This window comes from Diceros bicornis, chromosome 31 (assembly GCF_020826845.1).
Source record: "Diceros bicornis minor isolate mBicDic1 chromosome 31, mDicBic1.mat.cur, whole genome shotgun sequence".
Taxonomy (NCBI): Eukaryota; Metazoa; Chordata; class Mammalia; order Perissodactyla; family Rhinocerotidae; genus Diceros; species Diceros bicornis.
Genome location: NC_080770.1, coordinates 15,573,207 through 15,596,282, shown reverse-complemented (window position 1 = coordinate 15,596,282; position 23,076 = coordinate 15,573,207). Strand labels below are relative to the sequence as shown.

At 38.0% G+C, this 23,076-nt stretch overlaps 1 protein-coding gene across 1 annotated transcript; it reads left to right on the top strand.

The window, feature by feature from the left end:
- The first annotated feature begins 1,874 nt into the window (after positions 1 to 1,874).
- LOC131395582 (olfactory receptor 5B12) lies at positions 1,875 to 2,822 on the top strand. Its single transcript, XM_058527440.1, has one exon. It carries the CDS (start codon positions 1,878 to 1,880, stop codon positions 2,820 to 2,822), a length of 945 nt encoding a protein of 314 aa, XP_058383423.1. The 5' UTR covers positions 1,875 to 1,877.
- Positions 2,823 to 23,076: the final 20,254 nt, after the last annotated feature.

The following is a 23,076-nucleotide window of genomic DNA, read 5'->3' as shown; positions in this document are numbered from 1 at the left end:
AAACCCCAGCACCAGGCATTTTCTCTTCCCTCTGCGTGGAACGCTCTTCCCCCAAATATACTCAAGGCCTGCTCCCCTGCTTCCTTCAGATATTTGCTCAAAAGTCTCATTTTCAAGGATGAGTCTCTCTCAGGCCACCATATTTAAATTTATACCCACCTTTTTCTAACTTTGTCTATTCGTCCACTCAGCTTTTTAAAAATTTCCGTACATATTATGTATTTTTCCTATTTATTTTATTTTATATCTTCCTCCCTTTCCAAAATGCAGGTTCTGTAGAAATTGCTGTTTTTCCTTGATTTCCAGTATATATGGCATTGTACTGCTTATAGTAGCCACTCAAGAAAAATTATTGAATGAAATTCATGGCTGGATCAAATATCTAATAGCTCTAGTAGGAATTAATCTCTTAACTGTTTAGCTAAAATTTTAGAGTGGATAAAATTTTCAGCCTCCATTTTGGGAATAATCTTGATTTAGAAAAATAAATGGAAATTTCATAATAGGATTTTATGTAGGCTTGAAAAAATTCCCATATATACTTCCTAACATCAGTGATAATGTATCAATATTTGTATTGTTCTTATCTTTGACGGCTGAATCCAAGGTTTTTCAGGTTCTGAGAATGGAAGGGTAATGGGACAAAAACAAAAATCCAACTCATCTACACATTGAATTCTCCAAGAATAGATACATTTATTGAATGCTTATTTAGTGCCAGACAATAGTCTTATCACCATTTTACAGATGGGAAAACTGAGGCCTGGACCCATTAGTTAATACTCAAAGTGACTCAGAAATAAATGGATTCTTGTTTGTCACAGCTGGAATGGTCATTATATACATAGAGAAATATCCTTACGTGAAAAATTGAAGGAGAGTATCTGAAGGACAGGAGGTTAGAAGGAATTTGGGAAGAAAGTAAATGGAATGAGTGATGTTATCAAATCTTTGATATCACCCTTATCTAGAAGCCCTATCTTATATCATCCACCTCTCCAACACCAGATACTTCAAACCCTCTGTCTGAATTATAATATATAGTAACTTACATAGTTCGAGTTTGCATTATCAACCTAGTGTTATGGGAGAACTGCTAGCGCAGTGATGTTGCACACTACACAAGTTCATTGATTCTGTACACAATGGAGCCTGGATTTGCATCCTTTAACATGGCTCCAGATCAGGGACATCTGAAGGCAAAAATTAAAAACTGTTAATGTAATAAAAGTTAAAAACTGTTGTTTTATAGATGTCTTGGTTCCCTGTATATAAATTTCTATTCATTTCACACTATGTGGTAAATTATATATGCTGTGTGCTGTGCTATACTGAGAGACCATTTTAGTCTAAGGACATGTTTTATTTAACTATCTTTCCCTATCATATAACACTGTTTTTGATACAATGGAAAAGACAAAAAACGACAGTTGAAGTAAAATTAATTCAGTTTCACATTAATTTTACCAAGTTATTCTAGTTTACTGTAAAGAATAATTTGTTATTGTTTTATAAACCTTGAATTGGGAGTCTGAGCTGTTCCAATTAGTAACTAATCTGATGATCTTCCGTAAATCCTTTCTTTTCTTCTTTTTATCTTAATTCGATTTTCTATAAAGTTAGGAGATTGGGATGCACTATCTCCATTTCCTTTTATCTGGGATATTCTATGATCTATCAATAATTTAAAATTGCTTTTATTTGTCATGGCCATGCTTTACATATATAGACTTCTGGAAACAAGTTATTGGAATACTGAAATAAGGCACAGAGTGATCATGCTGGGATGGATTTCAGCTGAGTCTTCCCTCTATTTGTCATTCTGATTTTATTTTCTCATTGCTACAGGGCAGCCACGTAATTCCCAATTGATCCCTATGGATAACGGTACAGAGGTGACTGAGTTCATTCTCATGGGGTTAACTGATGCCCCAGAACTGCAGATCCCACTCTTTATAATCTTCTCTCTCATCTACCTCATCACTCTGGTTGGGAACCTGGGGATGATTGAGTTGATCCTGTTGGACTCTCGTCTCCACACTCCCATGTACTTTTTCCTTAGTAACCTGTCTCTGGTGGATTTTGGTTATTCCTCAGCTGTCACTCCAAAGGTGATGGCAGGATTCCTCACAGGAGACAAAATCATCTCCTATAATGCTTGTCTCACCCAGTTCTTCTTCTTTGCAGCTTTTATCACTGTAGAAAATTTCCTCTTGGCCTCAATGGCTTATGACCGTTATGCAGCAGTGTGTAAACCCCTGCATTACACCACCACCATGACGACAAGTGTGTGTGCTTGTCTGGCTATAGGCTCCTACCTGTGTGGTTTTCTGAATGCCTCCATCCACACTGGGAACATTTTTAGGCTCTCCTTCTGTAGGTCCAGTGTGGTTGATCACTTTTTCTGTGATGCTCCTCCTCTCCTGACTCTCTCATGCTCAGACAACTACATCGGTGAGATGGTTATTTTCTTTGTGGTGGGTCTCAATGCCCTCTTTTCTATCCTGGTCATCTTGATATCCTACCTGTTTATATTTATCACCATCCTGAGGATTCGGTCATCTGAAGGACGCCAGAAGGCCTTTTCCACCTGTGCTTCCCACCTCACTGTCGTCTCCATCTTCTATGGGACAGTAATCTTCATGTACTTACAGCCCAGCTCCAGTCATTCCATGGACACAGACAAAATGGCGTCTGTGTTCTATACTATGGTCATCCCCATGCTGAATCCTCTGGTTTACAGCCTGAGGAACAAAGAGGTCAAGAGTGCCTTTAAAAAGGCTACGGGGAGGGCAAAATCTTCTATAGGATTCATATTTTAATTACATTTATTCTACAATAAGGCAGCTCACCCACTTTAGATGTATCTAGGAAAAATATTTACCTATCCATCCCCCAAATTTCTAATTTCTTTATAGTAATTTCCCCAGGTCTTTATTAAGTCTACAAAGCAAAAATCTTAAAAAAAATGAGACCTAGGAATAATAGGTTAAGAAGAATTACCCATAAACATAGAATTCTTATTTTAAAAATTCTTTTTAATAAACATGTTCACCCACACTCCCACATGAACATGCATACTCACATGTATATTTAAGGCTGTGCACACGTGTATATCATTCCTGAGAAACTCATGTAACCCACACACCTACAGATAGAGACATACATGATCTAGATCTATTGTTATATTAGAATTTAAAACAATTACTTTGGTGTCATATTCTTAATGTAAGTAGTTTGATTTATTTAATGGAAATATAATATATAAAGTATATACAAATACTATGTATTTGGTTTTTAAAAAATATATTTCACTTTATCCTTTGCATATGATAATGCGATAGGTTTTATATTTTTAAAAATTAACCTCTATAAAAATAATTCCAAAGACCTCGAGTGTAGATTTATTATTGCTTCCTTGTATTTGTTTTTAATGAAAATATATTTCTTTACATGGGCATTTATTTTCTTAGCTAAATTTCTATCTTAATAAATTATTATCTAAAATTAATATATTTATTTGGCTGTTTTAATTGAGAAAAGTGTCACAATATAGGAAGAAGAAAAAGATGAGAAAGGCATATTTTAATTGAGTTAAAAATATAACATTTAAGTTTTAAATTTTAAGCACCAAGAATTAAAATAGTATTAATAACATTTATATACAAATGCTGTGAATTTATTAATGTATAAATCTGTTAATATTTTTGTCTCACTATGTTAAAATATCTGAGTCTATTTGTACTCCATTCTTTTCTTCAGATTTAGGAAGTTTTTGGCCATTATTTCTTCAAATATTCTTTTTGCCCCTTTCTCTCTCTCCTTTTGGGACTCCTACTATACATATGTTGGTACTTCTGATAGTATCCCACCTGTCTCTGTGACTCTGTTTATTTTTCTTCATTCTTTTTTTAATTTCTGTTCCTCAGAATAGATATTCCCAACTGACCTATCTTTTTTTTAAATTTTTTGTTTATTGCTGTAACATTTGTTTATAACATTGTATAAATTTCAGGTGTACATCATTATACTTCTATTTCTGCATAGATTACATCATGTTCACCACCCAAATACTAATTACAACCCGTCACCACACACATGTGCCGAATTATCCCTTTTGCCCTCCTCCCTCCCCCCTTCCCTTCTGGTAACCACCAATCCAGTCTCCGTCCCTATGTGTTTGTTTGTTGTTGTTATTTCCAACCGACCTATCTTAAAGTTCACTAACTTTTTAATTCTTCCAGGTTAATTAGCCACTGATTCACTTTGGTAAAGTGTATATTTCATTTGTTTTTCTTTTCAACTCAAGAATTTATGTTTGTTTTAAAAAAATAATTTGTACGCCATTGGTAATCTCTATCTGGTGAGACGTTGTTCTCATATTTTCCGTTAATTTTTTAAAATTGGTTTTCTACAGTTCTTTGATTCTATTTATATTATCTGGCGTAAACCTTTTAAATTATTTATTTATTTATTTATTTTTCCCCCAAAGCCCCAGGAGATAGTTGTATGTCATAGCTGCACATCCTTCTAGTTGCTGTATGTGGGACGCGGCCTCAGCATGGCCGGAGAAGCGGTGCGTCGGTGCGCACCTCGGATCCGAACCCGGGTCGCCAGTAGCGGAGCGCACGCACTTAACCACTAAGCCGCAGGGTGGGCCCAACCTTTTTATTAAGTCCAACATTTGGGTTTCCTCAGAGACAGTTTCTATTGATTATTTTTTAAAACGTTTGTATTGGTTGAACTTTCCTCTTTCTTTATGTGACATATTTGTTGAAATATGGGGATTTTAAACAATAAAATGTAGCATATTCTGGAATCAGATCTCCCCTCCTCCCTAGGACTTGTTGTGGGTAGTATGCTGTTTGTTTGTATAGTGATTTTCTTAAGATTTTTATGTTAATTCTGTATTCTTTGCTGTGTGTCACCACGAAAGTTTCTACTCACTTAGCTTAGTGGTCCCCTAATGATTGAACAGATTTTGTTAAATACTTTAAGCCATTATTCTCCAAGCATTGTGCAGAGGTGTGTATGTGTGTGTTGGAGCGTGCCTTCAATGATCTGGCATTTTGAATTCTGCCTTAATCTACACTTCCTGCTTGTGCAGAGCCTCAAGGTCAATGCAAGATGAAATATCAAGGCTTTCCCACACCTTTCCTGTGAGTTCATATAGCATTCCACATGTGCATGATTTTTGCTCCCTAGAAATATATTGGAGCTTTTCAAAGCCTCCTTCGGATTTTTCATCTCCCTGAAAATGACTTTTTTTTTGTGAGGAAGATTGTCCTTGAGCTAACATCTGTGCCAATCTTCCTCTATTTTGTTTGTGAGACGCCACCACACCATGGCTTGATGAGTGGCGTGCAGGTCAGTGCCTGGGATCTGAACCCCTGTGTCCTGGCCCGCCAAAGCAGAGCACACAAACCCAAACACTGTGCCCCTGGGCTGGCTCCTAAAAATTACTTAAGATTTTGGTCTGATTATTGTTTGCCCCATTGGTACTGCCATCATAAGAAATTACAGTCATAAACAATGGCCACTCAATGTTTTCACAAACATGCTAGGAATAACACCCGCACAGAGTGAACTGAGTCAGGTGAAACAAAGATAAAAAATGCAAACATGGCGTTTTTAGGGTGCTGCCAGAGAGTTAAAAGAGTGATATTTCTCTGGGTTTGGGGCCACTTAGGAAGCTCCAAAGCATTCTGCTCACTTTAGTGGCTATTAGGCTGATGTATTTCTCAGCTAGCATAGCTCTGAGTCTGCTGGTTTTCAAGGCTACCATGGAACTGGGGAATAGGGCAAATCAAGATGCCACAGAGCTCACTATTATTACCTAGATTCAGCCATTTTTTTTTGAATAAACACTCAGTGATGGTCATAAGCCTTTGGTTAATTTCTAGAGTTTTGGAAATTTTTATTTTGAAAACTTTTGTCTGTGTTTTCATTACTTTTATGAAGGAGCAGATTTTCAGGGGCCCTTACTCTAGCATTCTGAATGTGTTTCTCCCACCCTATTTAATGTAAACTTCCTTTCTTATACCCTCTCTGAGTTCATTGTTCTATTTTTCCATAAAACATATTATAATTTGTAATTACGTATTTATCTGCAAGTTTAAGTTTTTAATGTCTCTTTCCCCATTAGATCAAGGACTATTCAGTCAGAAATCATATCTCTTTTGTTCTGCTCTGTATACTTAGGATTTAGCACAATGGCTACCACCTAGTTGGGATGTAATGAGTACTTCATTGACTTTATAGATTCGTTCATGAATGAATGAATATGTCTTCTCAATGTCATGATAATTAAGGTTAATGTTGCCTGTGCCTTTCTGAAGAATTTGTTGTCCTTCCTCTTATGGTGACTATGTGAAGTTACTAAGGAAGGTAACGTCAAGTGGTTATTATTCTTGAAGAAGAATTGAGTTTTGAGCATTATCAAGAAGAAATAAATTTTGAGCATCTACCTATGATGCATAAAGCTGGGATCAGCTTCACTACCACCCTTACAAAATAATTGCCAGACTTTCTTCAATTTTACACATTTTATTGAACTCGCTAGAGAGCTGAGATCACAGGGCAAGTAACTAACCCCAAATATAATAAGACAGGAATCTCCAAAATGGGCTGAGACAAGAGCCCTTGCCTATTTGTGATAGAAGCTCCTGGGTTCCAAACTCGCTGATACAAGAATTCAGCTACCTTTTTAAACTAATCACTAAAGGCTGAGTGCATGCTAACTTGGGACTACAAATCTCTTGCAAATTCAGACACAAGGGGAATTTGCACTCATTTACATCCTTTTCTCCACAGACCAAGCACCAAGAAAAATTGGTGGCAGGGTGAGATTTCTGAGAATACTGCTTTCATGGTGCAGGCCTAGGAGAGGGGAATTGTAGCCACTGTAGAAAGAGCATGAAACACACCCAGATTCTTCTCTCTTACCTTTCTATGGAATAAGAGCTTTAAGTCACTATTGCCCTTAGGTGCTGATAAAACTTCATTAGAATTGATACAAGAGAAGAGAATAAAACATTCTACCCTTGAGATCAATTAGGACAACGTCCTGGGTCATGATCACAAGTCGTCTACTATACCTAGAGTAAGTTAGGATCACTGAGAAGGGTATAATCTCTGAGAAATAGGGTTAAAGTTGCTGTGTAAGATGAAGGCTGTATCAGCACAGTACAGAAAGGACCCTACTGTCCACAACCACGTTAAAACCATTGAATAATATGTAAACATTGAGTAGTAGGTAAAAACAGTCTCCTGTTAGGAGAGGGCCAATAGCATGGAGATCCTTTCTGAGGTTCAGGTGCAAAGGGAAGACTTAAAACTGAGAGGGGAGCAGATATTGATTAATATTTGTGGTAATTATACTTCCATCCTAAAACATGGTAATGCCAGAGGTACGCGAAGCCTCTTCATATGTGGTTCACTGATGGTAACTATAGAAACAACAAAATCCAAATCTAGTTCAATTGATAACTAGATTGACTTAACTGTGCACACTCAAGTTCTAGCTGAACAACAACAAAGCAAGTCTATTTTCAGCCATAAAATCTATTTACCTCAAGATTTACTGTTTTATGCAAGATGTTCGGCTTTCAAAAAAAAATTACGAGGAATTCAAAGAGGTAAGAAAATGCAATACACTGCTGAGAGACAAAGCAATCATCAGAATCAGATGCAAATATGACAGAGATATAGAAACTATAAAAGAGAGAATACAAAATAAATATGATTAATATGTTAAAGGTTCTTGTGGAAAAGTTGGAAAGCATGCCAATCAGATGGGTCATTTTATCACAGGATGAAAACTTATAAGAAATAATCAAATGGAAATGCTACAAATGATAAAAAAAATAGCAGAGGAAGAATGTGTTCATTGTGCTCCTTTTTTTTTTTTTTTTTTTTTTGGTCAGGAGATCAGCCATGAGCAAACATCTGCTAATCCTCTTCTTTTTTTGCTGAGGAAGACTGGCCCTGGGCTAACATCTATGCCCATCTTCCTCCACTTTTTATGGGATGCCGCCACAGCATGGCTTGCCAAGCAGTGCGTCAGTGCATGCCCGGATCCAAACCAGCGAATCCCGGGCTGGAGCAGCAGAGCACGCGCACTTAATTACTTGCATCACCAGGCTGGCCCCAGTGTGCTCATCTTTTTCTATTTGTGGGCCATCTGATTTATTTTCTTATTTTTTTCCAACATTATTGAGATATAATTGCCATATAACATTGTGTAAGTTTAAGATGTGCAATGTGATGGTTTGATACACGTATATGTTGCGGAATGTTTACCACAATAATGTTAGTTAACACATCCTTCACTTAACATAATTATCATTTTGTTGTTACTGTTCTGGTGCCAACATTAAAGCTCTACTCTCAAAGCAACTTTCAAGTATACAATACAGTATTGTTAACTTTAGTCACCGTGCTGTACAATAGACCTTGGGAACTTTTTCATTTTATAACGGAAAGGCTGTACCATTTAACCAACTTCTCTCCATTTCCCCCACCCCTCAGTCCCTGGAAACCACCATTTTACTTTCTGTTTCTATGAATTCAATGACTTTAGATTTTACATATGAGTGACATCGTACAGTATTTGTCTTTCTCTATCTGATTTACGTCACTCACCATAACGCCCTTAAAGTCCATTCATTTTGTCACAAATGGCAGGATCCCTTCTTTTTTTATGGCTGAATAATATTCCATTGTGTGTAAATATATATACTCACATATATACAGATAAAAAAATATATATGCACACATTTTCTTTATTCATTCATCCATTGATGGACACATAGGTTGTTTCCATGTCTTGCCTTTATGTATAATGCTACAATGAATATGGGAGTACAGATGTCTCTTCAAGATAGTGACTTTATATCCTTTGGATATATACCTAGATGTGGGATCGCTGGATCACATGGTAGTCCTATTTTTAATTTTTCGTGGAAACTCTATAGTGTTTTTCACTGAGGCTGTACCAATTTACGATACCACCAACAGTACACCAGGGTTCCCTTTTTTCCACAGTCTCACCAACATTTGTTATCTCTTGTTTTTTTTATAATAGCTATTCTAACAGGTGTGAGGTGATGGTGATATTTCATTGTTCTTTTGATTTGAATTTCTCTTCCGATTAGTGATACTGAGCACCTTTTCATGTAATTATTGTCAGTTGTACAACCTTTGGAAAAATATCTGTTCTAGTCTTCTGCCCATTTTAAAATTGAATTGTTCATGATTTTTTGCTATTGAGTTGTTTGTGTCTCTTATATATTTTGGATATTAATCCCTTATGAGATATATGGTTTGTGAATATTTTCTCCCATTCCAGAGTGCCTTTTCATTTTGTTTATTGTTTCTTTTACTGTGCAGAAGCTTTTTAGTTTGATGTAGTCCCACTTGTTGATTATCGCGTTTTTAGCTTATGCTTTTGGTGTCATATCCAAAAATCATTGGCATGACTGATTCAAGGAGCTTTTTCCCTGTTTCCTGCAGGAGTTTTGTAGCTTCAGGTATTATGTTTAATTCTTTAATCCATTTTGAGTTAATTTTTTTGTGTGGTGTAACATAGGAGTCCAATTACACTTTTTGCATGTGTTTACCAGTTTTCCCAACACCATTTATTGAAGAGACTATCCTTTATCCATTTCTTCTTGGCTCGCTTTTCAAACATTAGTTGATCATATATGTGTGGGTTTATTTTTGGGCTCTTGATTCTGTTCCATTGGTCTATGTGTCTGTTTTTATGCTAGTAACATGCTGTTATGTTTTTTATTGCTTTGTAATATATTTTGAAATCAGAAAGTGTGATGCCTTCAGCTTTGTTTTTTCTCGTTTGCTTTGGCTATTTGGTGTCTTTTGTAATTCCCTATGAATTTTAGGATTGTTTTTCTATTTATTTGAAAACTGCCACTGGAATTTTAATTGGGATTGCATTGAATCTATAGATGGCTTTGAGTAGAATGGAAATTTTAACAATATTATTTTTGCTAATCTATGAACACAAGATATTTTTCTATTTGTTTGTGTCTTTTTCAATATACTTCATAAATGTTTTCTATTTTATGGTGTATAGATCTTTCACTTCCCTGGTTAAATTAATTCCTAAGAATTGTGTTGTTTTTGATGCTCTTGTAAATGGGATTGTTTTCTTTTTATGTTTGTTTGACATAGCTCATTATTAGCACATAGAATTGCAACCGATTTTTGTTATTTGATTTTGTATCCAGCAACTTGACTGAATTCATCTGTTAGGTCTGTCAGTTTTTTGGCAGTGTCTTTATGATTTTCTATATACAAAATCATGTCATCAGCAAACATAGACCATTTTACTGCTTCCTTTGTGATTTGGATGACTTTTATTTCTTTTTCTTGCCTAATTACTCTGGGTAGGACTTCCAGCACTATGTTGAATAGGAGTGGTGAGAGTGGGCAACTTTCTCTTGTTCCTGATCATAGGGGGAAACCTTTAAACCTTTTACCACTGAGTATGATGTTAGTTGTGTTCTTGACATATACGGCCTTTCTTATGTTGAGGAATGTTCCTTTCTACACTATTTGTTGAGTTTTTTTAATCATGAAAGGATATTGCATTTCATCAGATGCTCTTTCTGTTTCTGTTGATGTGATCATACAATTTTTGTCTTTCATTCTCTAATGTGGCTCTAATGTGGTGTATCGTATTTCTTAATTTTCGTATGTTGAAACTTCTTTGCACTCCGGGAATAAATCCCACTTGATCATGGTGAATGAGCCTTTTAATGTGCTGTTGAGTTTGGATTGCTAATATTTTGTTGAGAATTTTTGCTTCTGTATTCATCAGGGATATTGGCTTATAGTTTTCTTTTCTTGTAATATCCTTATCTGGCTTTGGTATCGAGGTAACGCTGGCCTCATGAAATAAGTTTGAGAGTGCTCTCTCCTCCTATAGTTTAGAAGAGTGAGAAGTGTTGGTGTTAATTATTCTTTAAGTGTTTGGTAGAATTCACTCATGCAACCATCTGGTCCTGTGCTTTAATGTGTTGGGAGTTTTTTTTTTTACTGATTTGATTCCCTCACTCATTCTTAGTCTGCTCAAAATTTCTACTTCTTCATGATTCAGACTTGCTCAGTTGTATGTTTCTAGGAGTTTTTTCCTTTATTCTAGGTTGTCCAATTGTTTTGGTTTATAATTGTTCATAGTAGCCTCTTATGATCCTTCATGTTTTTGTGGTATCAGTTGTAATGTCTTCACTTTCATTTACAGTTTTATTTATTTGAATCCTCTCAGTTTTTTTCTAAGTCTAGCTAAAGGTTTGCCAATTTTGTTTATCTTTTCAAAAATCCATGTCTTATTTTCATTGATATTGTCTGTTCTCTCATTTATCTCTGCTCTGATCTTTTTATCTCCTTTCTTCTACTAAATTTGGGCTTAGTTTTTTCTTATTTTTCTAGTCCCTTGATGTGTAAAATTAGCTTATTTGAAATAATCCTCTTTTCTTAATGGAGGTGCTTATCCACACATTTGTGAATTGTCCAGTTTTCCTTCTGTTATTGATTTCTAGTTTCATATCATCATTGTCAGAAAAGATATTTGGTATTATTTAAATTTTCTTAATTTGTAAAGACTTGTATTGTGACCCAATATATATGATCTATCCTGGAAAATGTTTCCTGTGTGCTTGAAAGGAATGTATATTCTGCTGCTGTTGGATGGAATATTCTGCATATGTCAGTCATGTCTATTTATTTTATATTATTCAAATTAACAGTTTTCTTACTGAATTTCTGTCTGAGTGATCTATATGATGTTGAAAATGGGACACTGATGTCATCTACTATTATTGTATTGATATTTCCCCATTCTATTTTGTTAAGATTTGCTTGATGTATTTAGGTGCTCTTGTATTGGTGCATGTATGTTAAAAGTGGTTATTTTCTCTTTTCTCGTGAATTGAACATTTTATCATTATGTTGTGACTATCTTTTTCTCTTTTGACAGATTTTGACTGAATGTCTATTTGTTTGATATAAGTATAGTCACCCTTGCTCTCTTTGGTTACCATTTACATGGAACCTCTGTTTCCATCCGTCCTTCACTTTTAGCCTATGTGTGTCCTTAAAGATAAAATGAGTCTCTTGTAGGCAGTATATTATGGGAACTACTTTTTTTTTGTTTATTTCAGTAACATTGGTTTCTAAAATTGTATAAATTTCAGGTGTACATCATTATACTTCTATTTCTGCATGGATTACATTATGTTCTCATGTTTTTTTTTTTTAAACATGAGAACAGTCTCATGTTCTCACCTCTTTTTTTTTTTAATATACATTTAGCCACTCTGTGTCTTTTCATTGGAGGTTTTAATCCATTTACATTTAAAGAAATTACTGATAATAAGGATTCACTATTGAATTTTGTTAATTGTTTACTGATGATTTTGTAGTTCCTTTTTTTATCTCTTGCTATCTTCCTTTGTGATTTTGTTTTGTAGTAGTATGCTTTAATTTCTTTCTCTTCTAATTTGTGTTTACTATTAGGGTTTCATAAAACATCTTGTAGATATCAAATTCTTGTTTTTGTGTGTGTGTTTGTTTATTGTTGTTATTATCTACTGCTTAATGAAGGAAATAATACGGTATTTGACCTTCTCCCTCTGACTTCCTTCACTTTGCATAATACCATAAATGTCCATACATGTTGTCACAAATGGCTGGATTTCATCGTTCTTATGGCTGAGTAGTATTCCATTCCACGACATCTTCTTCATCATTTCGTCACTTTTGGGCACTTGGGTTGCTTCCAAGTCTTGGCTAATTTGAATAACGCTGCAATGAACACAGGGGTGCATGTATCTTTACACACTGGTGTTTTCAAGTTCTTTGGATAAATACCCAGAAGTGGAATAGCTGGATCATATGGTAGTGCTATCCTTGATTTTTTGAGGAATCTCCATACTGTTTTCCATAGTGGCTCCACCAGTGTGCACTCCCACCAGCAGTATATGAGAGTTCCCTTTTCTCCACATCCTCTCCAACACATGTTATTTCCTGTCTTGTTAATTATAGCCATTCTGACGAGCGTGAGGTGATATCTCATTGTAGTTTTGGTTTGCATTTCCCTGATAGTTAATGATTTTGAACATCTTTTCCTGTGTCTGTTGGCCATCTGTATATCTTCTTTGGAGAAATGTTTGTTCAGGTCTTTTGCCCATTTTTTAATTGGGTTGGTAGTTCTTTTGTTGTGGAGATGCATGCGTTCTTTATATATTTTGGAGATTAAGCCCTTATCACATGTATGGTTTGCAAATATCTTCTCCCAATTGTTAGGTTGTCTTTTCGTTTTGTTGATGGTTTCCTTTGCTGTGCAGAAGGTTTTTAGTTTGATGTAGTCCCATTTGTTTATTTTTTCTATTGTTTCTCTTGGCTGGTCAGACACGGAGCTTGAAAATATGTTGCTAAGACCGATGTCGAAGAGCGTACTGCCTATGTTTTCTTCTAGAAGTTTCATAGTTTCAGGTCTTACATTCAAGTCTTTAATCCATTTGGAGTTAATTTTTGTGTATGGTGTAAGGTAAGGGTCTACTTTCATTTTTTTGCACGTGGCTGTCCAGTTTTCCCAACACCATTTGTTGAAGAGACTTTCTTTTCTCCATTGTATGTTCTTGGCTCCTTTGTCACAGATTAACTGTCCATAGATGTGTGGGTTTATTTCTTGGCTTTTGATTGTATTCCGTTGATCTGTGTGTCTGTTTTTGTGCCAGTACCATGCTGTTTTGGTTACTATAGCTTTGTAGTATATTTTGAAATCAGGGAGTGTGATACCTCCAGCTTTGTTCTTTTTTCTCAGGATTCCTTTAGCTATTCGGGGTCTTTTGTTGTTGCATAAAAATTTTAGGATTCTTTGTTCTATTTCTGTGAAAAGTGTTGTTGGAACTTTGATAGGGATTGGATTGAATCTATAGATTGCTTTAGGAAGTATGGACATCTTAACTCTGTTAATTCTTCCAATCCAAGAGCATGTAATATCTTTCCATTTCTTTGTGTCTTCTTCAATTTCTTTCAGCAATGTTTATAGTTTTCCGTGTACAGATCTTTCACCTCTTTGGTTAAGTTTATTCCTGGGTATTTTATTCTTTTTGTTGCAATTGTAAATGGGATTGTATTCTTAATTTCTCTTTCTGCTACTTCGTTTTTAATGTATAGAAATGCAACTGATTTTTGTATGCTGATTTTGTATCCTGCAACTTTACCATATTCGTTTATTACTTCTAAAAGTTTTCTGGTGGATTCTTTAGGGGATTCTATATATAAAATCATGTCATCTGCAAATAGTGAAAATTTCACTTCTTCCTTTCCAATTTGGATGCCTTTTATTTCTTTTTCTTGCCTGATTGCTCTGGCTAGGACTTCCAGTACTATGTTAAATAGGACTGGTGACAGTGGGCATCCTTGTCTGGTTCCTGTTCTTAGAGGGATAGCTTTCAGTTTTTGCCCACTGAGGATGATATTAGCTGTGGGTTTCTCATATATGGCCTTTATTATGTTGAGCTACTTTCCTGCTATACCCATTTTATTCAGAGTTTTTATCATAAATGGATGCTGTATCTTGTCAAATGCCTTCTGTGCATCTATTGAGATGATCATGTGATTTTTATTCTTCATTTTATTAATGTGGTGTATTACCTTGATTGATTTGCGAATGTTGAACAATCCCTGCACACCTGGAATAAATCCCACCTGATCATGGTGTATAATCTTTTTAACGTATTGTTGTATGTGATTTGCTATTATTTTGTTGAGGATTTTTGCATCGGTGTTCATCAGTGATATTGGCCTGTAATTTTCGTTTTTTGTGTTGTCCTTGTCTGGTTTTGGTATCAGGGTAATGTCGGCTTCGTTGAATGAGTTAGGAAGATTCCCCCCCTCCTCAATTTTTTGGAAGAGTTTGAGAAGTATAGGTTAAGTCTTCTTTGAATGTTTGGTAGAATTTCCCAGGGAAGCCGTCTATTCCCGGATTTTATTTTGGGGAAGGTTTTTGATGGCTGTTTTGATCTCCTTACTAGTGATTGGTCTATTCAAATTCTCTACTTCTTCTTGATCCAGTTTTGGAAGGTTGTATGATTCTAAGAACTTACCCATTTCTTCCAGATTGTCGAATTAGTTGGCAGATAGCTTTCCATAGTATTCTCTTATAATCTTTTGTATTGTGGAGGTGTCTGTTGTAATTTCTCCTCTTTCATTTCTGATTTTACTTATTTGTGCCTTCTCTCTTTTTTTCTAGTGAGTCTAGCTAAAGGTTTGTCAATTTTGTTGATCTTTTCAAAGAACCAGCTCTTGGTTTTATTAATTTTTTTCTATTCTTTTTTTGTCTCAATTTCATTTATTTCTGCTCTGATTTTTCTTATTTCTCTTCTTCTACTGATTTTGGGCTTTGTTTGTTCTTCTTTTCCAGTTCCTTTAGATGCATTGTTAGATTGTTTATTTGAGATTTTTCTTGTTTGTTGAGATAGGCCTGTATTGCTATAAACTTCCCTCTTAGAACCGCTTTTGCTGTATCCCATAAATTCTGGCATGTCATATTTTAATTTTCATTTGTCTCCAGGTATTTTTTGATTTCTTCTTTGATTTCTTCGTTGACCCAGTCGTTGTCCAGTAGCATTTTGTTTAATCTCCAAGTATTTGTGGCTTTTCTGATTTTCTTCCTATAGTTGATTTCCAGTTTCATGCCATTGTGGTCAGAAAAGATGCTTGGTATTATTTCAATCTTCTTAAATGTATGGAGACTTGTTTTGTGGCCTAATATGTGATCAATCCTGGAGAATGTTCCATGTGCGTTTGAAAAGAACGTGTATTCCTTGGTTTTTGGATGGAATGCTCTGTATATATCTACCAGGTCCATCTGTTCTAGTGTGTCATTCAAAACCAGTGTTTCCTTATTGATCTTCTGTTTGGATGATCTATCCATTGGTGTAAGTGGAGTGTTAAAGTCCCCTACTATTATTGTGTTACTGTCTATTTCTCTCTTTATGTCTGTTAATAATTGCTTTATATATTTAGGTGCACCTACATTGGGTGCATAGATATTTACAAGTGATATATCCTTTTGTTGGATTGTTCCCTTGATCATTATGTAATGCCCTTCTTTGTCTCTTTTTAGAGTTTTTGTTTTAAAGTCTATTTTGTCTGATATGAGTACTGCTACCCCAGCTTTCTTTTCATTGCCATTTGCGTGGAGTATCTTTTACCATCCCTTCACTTTCAGTTTGTGAGTGTCCTTAGGTCTGAAGTGTGTCTCTTGTATGCAGCATATCTATGGGTCTTGTTGTTTTATCCAATCAGCCACCCTATGCCTTTTAATTGGAGCATTTAGTCCATTGACGTTTAAAGTAGCTATTGATAAGTATGTACTTACTGCCATTTTTTAACTTTTTTTTTCTCAGTGTTTTAGTAGTCCTTCTCTGTTCCTTTCTTCCTCTGTACAGAATTGATGGTCTCTTTAGTTTGACCTCTGTCTGAAAGCTCTACTCTTTAAGTCCCCCCCTCCTTTTATGTTTTTGATATCATATCTAACCTCTTTTTTGTGCATTTGTATCCATTACCCTCTTATCAGGGAAATAGATAGTTTTTCCTATTTGTGGTCTTCTCTTTTCCCTTAAATCAGTCCCTTTAACATTTCTTGTAGCACTGGTTTCTTGGTGACAAACTCCTTTAATTTTTGCTTGTCTAGGAAATTTTTGATCTCTCCTTCCATTTTGAATGATATCTTTGCTGGGTAGAGTATTCTTGGCTGTAAGTTTTTCCTTTTAGCACTTTAAATATATCGTGCCACTCTTTTCTAGCCTGTAAGGTTTCTGCTGAGAAGTCAGCTGATAGCCTTATGGGGTTTCCTTTGTATGTAACTTGTCTTTCTCTTGCGGCTTTTAGTATTCTCTCTTTATCTTTGATTCTGGACATTTTGATTATTATGTGTCTTGGTGTGGGCCTCTTTGGGTTTATCTTGTTTGGGGCTCTCTGTGCTTCCTGTACCTGGATGTCTGTTTCCTTCCTTAGGTTAGGGAAGTTTTCATCTATTGTTTCTTGAAATAGATTCCCCGGCCATATGTCTCACTCTTCTCCTTCCGGGACACCTATAACACGAATGTTAGTGTGCTTGATGTTGTCCCAGAGGTCCCTTAGACTGTCTTCACTCGTTTTAATTCTTTTCTCTTTTACCTGTTCAGCTTGGGTAATTTCTTCTAGTCTTTCTTCAAGCTCACAGATCCGTTCTTCTGTATCCTCTACTCTGCTCTTCAGTCCCTCTAGTGAATTTTTCATTTCCAGTATTGTATTCTTCATTTCTCATTGGTTCTTTTGTATATCTTCCATTTCTTTGTTGACAATCTCACTGAGTTCCTCTATTCTTCTCCCCAGATCTGTGAGCATGCTTAACACTCTTAGTTGAACTCTCTGTTGGATAGGTTGCTCATTTCTGTTTCACTTAGTTCCTTTTCTGGGGTTTTGTCCTGTTCCCTTCCTTGGAATGTTTTCCTTTGCCCCCTCATTTTGCCTCTTTCGCTGTGCTTGTGTCTATGTATCAGGTAGGTCAGCTACGTTTCCTGTTCTTGGATAGGTGACCTTATATAAGTGATGCCTTAGGAGGCCTAGCAGTGTGCTTCCCTCAGTTCTCAATGTTCCAGTGTTGACCCCTATGTGGGTTACGTGTGTCCTTCTGTTGTGGCCTGTTTGCTCACCCTGTATGTGCCCAGGAAGGCTCGAGTTATGCTCCTAGTCAGCTGTTTTAATGCTCAACTCTTTGTAGTTGTGGTAGGCCCTTCAGTCTCTTTATCAAGCGTGCAGAGCCTCAGAACTGTTGGCTGCAAATTCTAATACCACATTTGTGTTGCAGTATTTCTTTTAAGTGAGTGGGCCCCCAGTGTGGCAGGTTGTTAGGCTCAGGGCCTTACAATTGCTATAAGCCTCCTGCCTTTAGGTCTCTTGTCAGCTCTCTGAGGATTGCAGCTGTGTGGGGCTGGCCTCAGGCATTGGAGCACCCAACTGTTTCAGGCTTTGGAAGGTGGGGCAAACCCCCATGTGGGTCTTTGTGAAGCACAAGTCTTCTGCAGCTGACAAGCCCTGCCACCCACAGGTCCACACACAGTCAACACAGTCCTGCCCCGTGTGTGCGCCCCAACCTCCTGAAGCAGACCCATTCTCTCCACGGCGGGAGCCCCACACACTCTACCACTGCCCCACACTCTCCACCTGCTCCTGGTGCATGCCGTGCCCCTCTGATGCGAGGTCAGTTGCCAGGCTGCAAAGAATCCAGTTTCCAGTCTATGCAGGCCCTCAAGTTGCCTGAGGGCTTGTTGTTGGGTGGGGCTAGTCTCTAGGGTGGGTTGCCTGCCCTGGCTGAGCTGGATTAAATCGGTGTTCTTTGGGTGGGGCAGACCTGGGCTAGCAGGACCCAGGGAAAACTCCAATGGCGTCTGTGTCAGCACGCCCACACCAGGCCACAACAATGGCCGCCGCCAATGTTCCAGTCCCTGGAGAGGTCTCACCTCTCACCAAGATGCACTCAGGGCCTGTCACGTGAGTCTCTTTTCACCAAAGCACTATGCATCTTTCTTTCTGGTGATTTTAGGTTGCTTTCTGTAACAGGTGAGTTTGCGTGTGGGCCCTTTAAGAGCCGGTTTTAATTTCTTTGTGAACCAGCTTTTCTGGGGGTACTCCTCAATGTTTTAGTAGCAGGCAAAGTCAGATATTATACCACTCATCTTGATTGTGCTGGATCCACAAAATGCCCACAGCGGGGGTGCTCGGCTCGGGACTCTGCTCCTCCAGGGAGGGCTGCGTACCTGTGGGCTGCTCCCGCGTGGCCATGAAGCTGGCGTCTTGTGAAGGCGATGTTTTTCCTCTCCAGAAGGGAGTTTCTGTCTCTTGCACCTCAATTTGGATTGTCCATTGTTGCAGGAGTTTCTCTTATCCAGTTTTCAGTTCTGTGTCAGGTGTAATTTTTCCACGAGTAGTTGTAAATTGGCTGTCTCCACGGGAGGAGGTGAGTTCAGAGTCTGCTTACCCTGCCATCTTGACTTCTCTCCTCAAATTCTATTTTAAGCTGATAACTACTTACCTTCAATTGTGTACAAAAACTCTACACTTTTACTCTCTCCCTCACATTTTATGCTATTGATGTCATATGGTGCTCTTTTGTATTGTGTATCCATTAATAAATTATTGTAGCTATAGTTATTTTTAATACTTTCATCTTTTTGCTTTCATCCAAGAGTTAAAACTGATTTACACACCATCATTACTATATTAAAATATTCTGAATTTTACTGTATATTTACTTTTACTACTGAGTTTTATAATTTTATATGTTTTTGTGTTGTTACTTCATGTCCTTTTGTTTCAACTTGAAGAATTTTCTTTAGTATTTCTTGTAATGTACATCTAGTGGTGATGAACTCCTTCAGCTTTTTTTTTCTGAGAATGTGTTTATCTCTTTTCATTTCTGAAGGACAGTTTTCCTGGGCATAGGCTTCTTTGTTGGCAGTTTGTTTTCTCTCAGCATTTTGAATCTATTATCCGACTCCCTCATAGCCTGCAATGTTTCTACTTAGAAATTCACTGATAGCCTATTGAAGTTGTCTTGTATTTGATGTCACTTTTCTTTTGCTGCTTTCAAAATTCTCTTTGTCTTCAACTTTTCACAATTTGATTATAATATGCTCAAGGTAACCTCTTTGGGTTGCTCTTGCTTTGGTTCCCTTCGGTTTCTGGATGTATCTAGATGTATCTGAGTATCTGAATGTTTATAGTCATCCCAAGATTTGGGAGGTTTTCAGTCATTACTTCTTTGAATAAGTTTTCTGCCACTTCTTCTCTTTCTTTTTCTTCTGGGTGTCGCACATTTCATATATTTGTTCACTTGATGGTATTCCATAATTCAAGTATGAGTTCTTCACTCTTTTTCATTCTTTTTTCATTTTGTTCCTCTAACTGGCTTATACCAAATGACTTATCTTTGAGTTTGCTGATTTTTTCTTCTGCATGATTGAGTGTGCTATTGAAGCTCTCTTGATTTTTTTAAGTTCTTTCATTGTATTCCTCAGTTCCAAGGTTTCTTTTTGCTTCATTTTTTAACGCTTTCTATTTCTTTATTAAACTTCTCATTTTGTTCTTACATTATTTTCTTAATTTCCTTTTGTTGTCTATCTTATTTTCTTTCCTCTCATTGTGCTTCTTTAAGAAGATTATTTTGAATTCTTTTCCAGGCATATCATAGATCTCCTTTTATTTGGAGTAAGTTACCAGAGCTTCATTAGTTGTTTTTAGTGGTTTCATGTTTGCCTGATTCTTCATCATTCATGTAGCCTTGCTTTGGTGTCTGTGTATTTGAAGGAACAATCATCTTTTCTAGTCACAACAGATGGTTTTCAGTAGGCAAGGAATTTCACTTGTTGGGTCCCTGGGCTGATAGTATTACTGTGGGGTTATAGTCAAGCAGAATAGGAGCTGGATTATGTGGCTACTTCAGGTGTGATCTGTGGTTGGTGGGTCTGTTACTAGTGGGTTCTGTCTGGTCTCTGGGTGAAATGGACTTCCTCCAGGATCTTGGCCAGTAGGGCTGAGTGGTTAGGACCACTCCCAGCCTGTGCCTGGGAACTGGGCCCATGCCTCCTTTCCACAGCTGAGGTAGGGAGCCAAGGTCATAAAGGTAATTATGGACACTTATGAGGTCAGAGAGCCTAAATTTGTAGGGCCTCAGTTTCTTCATTCATAAAATGTGAAGAATAATATATCCTGTGTTTGTCATGAGGAGTAAATGAGAGCTCGTATACTCCATATTCAGAATTAGACAGAAGGCAGGGGTTATGCTTGTGTGGGGCCTCTGGCTGCGATCTGTAATTAGATGAGGCTACAGGCTTTGCTCTAACATCAGGTGGAGCTGCTTACTGGGCTTTTTGATCAGGCAGGCTGCTATGTGTGCTCTCATTGGATAAGGTTTCTGGCTGGACTCCTTGGTCGGTTGAAGCCTCCATCTGTACTTGCAGTTGAGTGGGATACAGACTGTGATTGTGATTGGGCAAGATCGTTGTCTGCGGTCCCTGGTTGGGTGGGGCCACAGAGTATGCTTCACAATTGAGTGAGATCACTGAGAGTCCTCTTTCTGTGTGAGACTGCAGGCTATGCTCAACAATTGAGCAGGGCCATAGCCTGGGCTCTGGTGTGGGGCAGTCCTGTTGGCTGGATTCTGTAGCTGGGCAGTACTATAGTCTGGGCTCCAAGGCTGCCCAGGGTCACTGTTCGTGTTCCCTGGTGAAGCATAGCTCGAGGCTATGCTCAGCAGTTGTGTAGGATGGCTGGTTGGCTCCTGCCTGAGCAGGATTGTAGGATGGGCTCTGCAGCTGCTCAGGTTCTCTGGTCAGGCTTCCTGGTTTAGTGGGGCTGCAGGCTATTCTCAGCAGCAGGCTGGGTCTGGTACCTTGCTTTCATACCATGGTGGGTCCTAGGATGTGTCCAATGTTCCTTAGTGTCTCAGGCAAGGGTTCCTGGTTCGGTGAGAGTGGAGGCTATGCTCAGCAGTTGGACAGAGCGGCTTACTTGCCTGCCTGCTTAGGAGGGCCATAATATGTGCTCATGGCTGCCAGGCAGCTGTGGCCAGGCTTCCTGGTGGGGCAGGACTGGAGGCTAAGCTCAGTGGTAGAATGGGACTGCATCCTTGCTTCCCTTCCTGGGCAGGGCCGCAGAATGGGCTCCATGATCAATACAGCCCACTGGCTGAGGACCCAAACTAGGCAGAATGCCAACCAAGCTCCCAGGTCAGATGGGGCCACCTATTAGCCTCTGCAGATGGGCAGAGCTGCTGGCTTGGATCTTTGCATGAGAGCTTCCTCCAGAAGGAAAACAGCCCACCAAGATACAAGCATGGGTTGCTGTAAACCCTGCCACTCTTCTCCTTCTCTATCTTATTCTCAGTGGTCTAGTCCTCATATACTCCCAGTAATTCCTATGAATTGAGACCCATGTAGGCCTCTCAGGAAGCCTCCTGCGATCCTGCAGAATCTAGATGTCCACCTTGAAGTCTCTTTTTCTCCATTGAGAAACCATAGGCCCAGGGGATCCCCTCTCAGTGCAGCACTGTGCTGGCCTGGGAGAGGAGCGATGTAGTCAAAGTGAAACCACTCTACCCTCTAATGCAATTTTCCTCAGTCTCTGTGGTCCAAGTAAGTGCTTTAGCCTCACCTCTGGGTTCTGGGATTTTTACAGTGGTGCATGTCTATGCACATTTGCTAGTTGGTCATATTGTGAGGAAATAGAAGTTGAGAACCACCTACTTTACCATCATGATGATGTCCATTCATCTTAACCATTTTAAGGGTACAGTTCAGTGGTAATTATATTCATAATGTTGTGCAACCATCACCTCTGTCCATCTCCATAACTCTTTTCAACTTACAAAACTGAAGCTCTAAACCCATTAAACAAGAAGTCCCCATTTCCTTTTCCTCCAGGCCCCTGGTAACTACCATTCTACTTTCTGTCTCTGTGGTTTGTTTTTGTGTGTGTGAGGAAGATTAGCCCTCAGCTAACATCCGTTGCCAATCCTCCTCTTTTTGCTGAGCAAGATCAGCCCTGGGCTAACATCTGTGCCCATCTTTCTCTACTTATATGGGACACTGCTGTAGCACGGCTTTGATAAGCAGTGCATAGGTCCATGCCCGGCATCGGAGCCTGTGAACCCTGGGCCACCAGTGTGGAGCACACGAACTTAACCACTACGCCACCAGGCCATCCCCTCTGTCTCTGTGATTTTGACTACTCTAAGTACCCCCATATGAGTGGAATCCTACAGTATCTGTCTTTTTGTGACTGGCTTATTTCACTTAGTATAATGTCCTTAAGATTAATCCATTTTGTAGCATATTGCAGAATATACTCCCTCTTTAAGGCTGAATAATATTCCGTTGTATGTATATACAACATTTTATTTATCCATTCATATGATGATGAACACTTTTGCTGCTTTCACATTTTAGCTGTTGTGAATAATGCTGTTATGAACATGGGTGTACAAATATCTCTTTGAGACTC

Excerpts from the sequence above, each read along its gene's own strand:
- LOC131395582 (XM_058527440.1), top strand. The coding sequence starts at position 1,878 with ATGGATAACGGTACAGAGGTGACTGAGTTCATTCTCATGGGGTTAACT.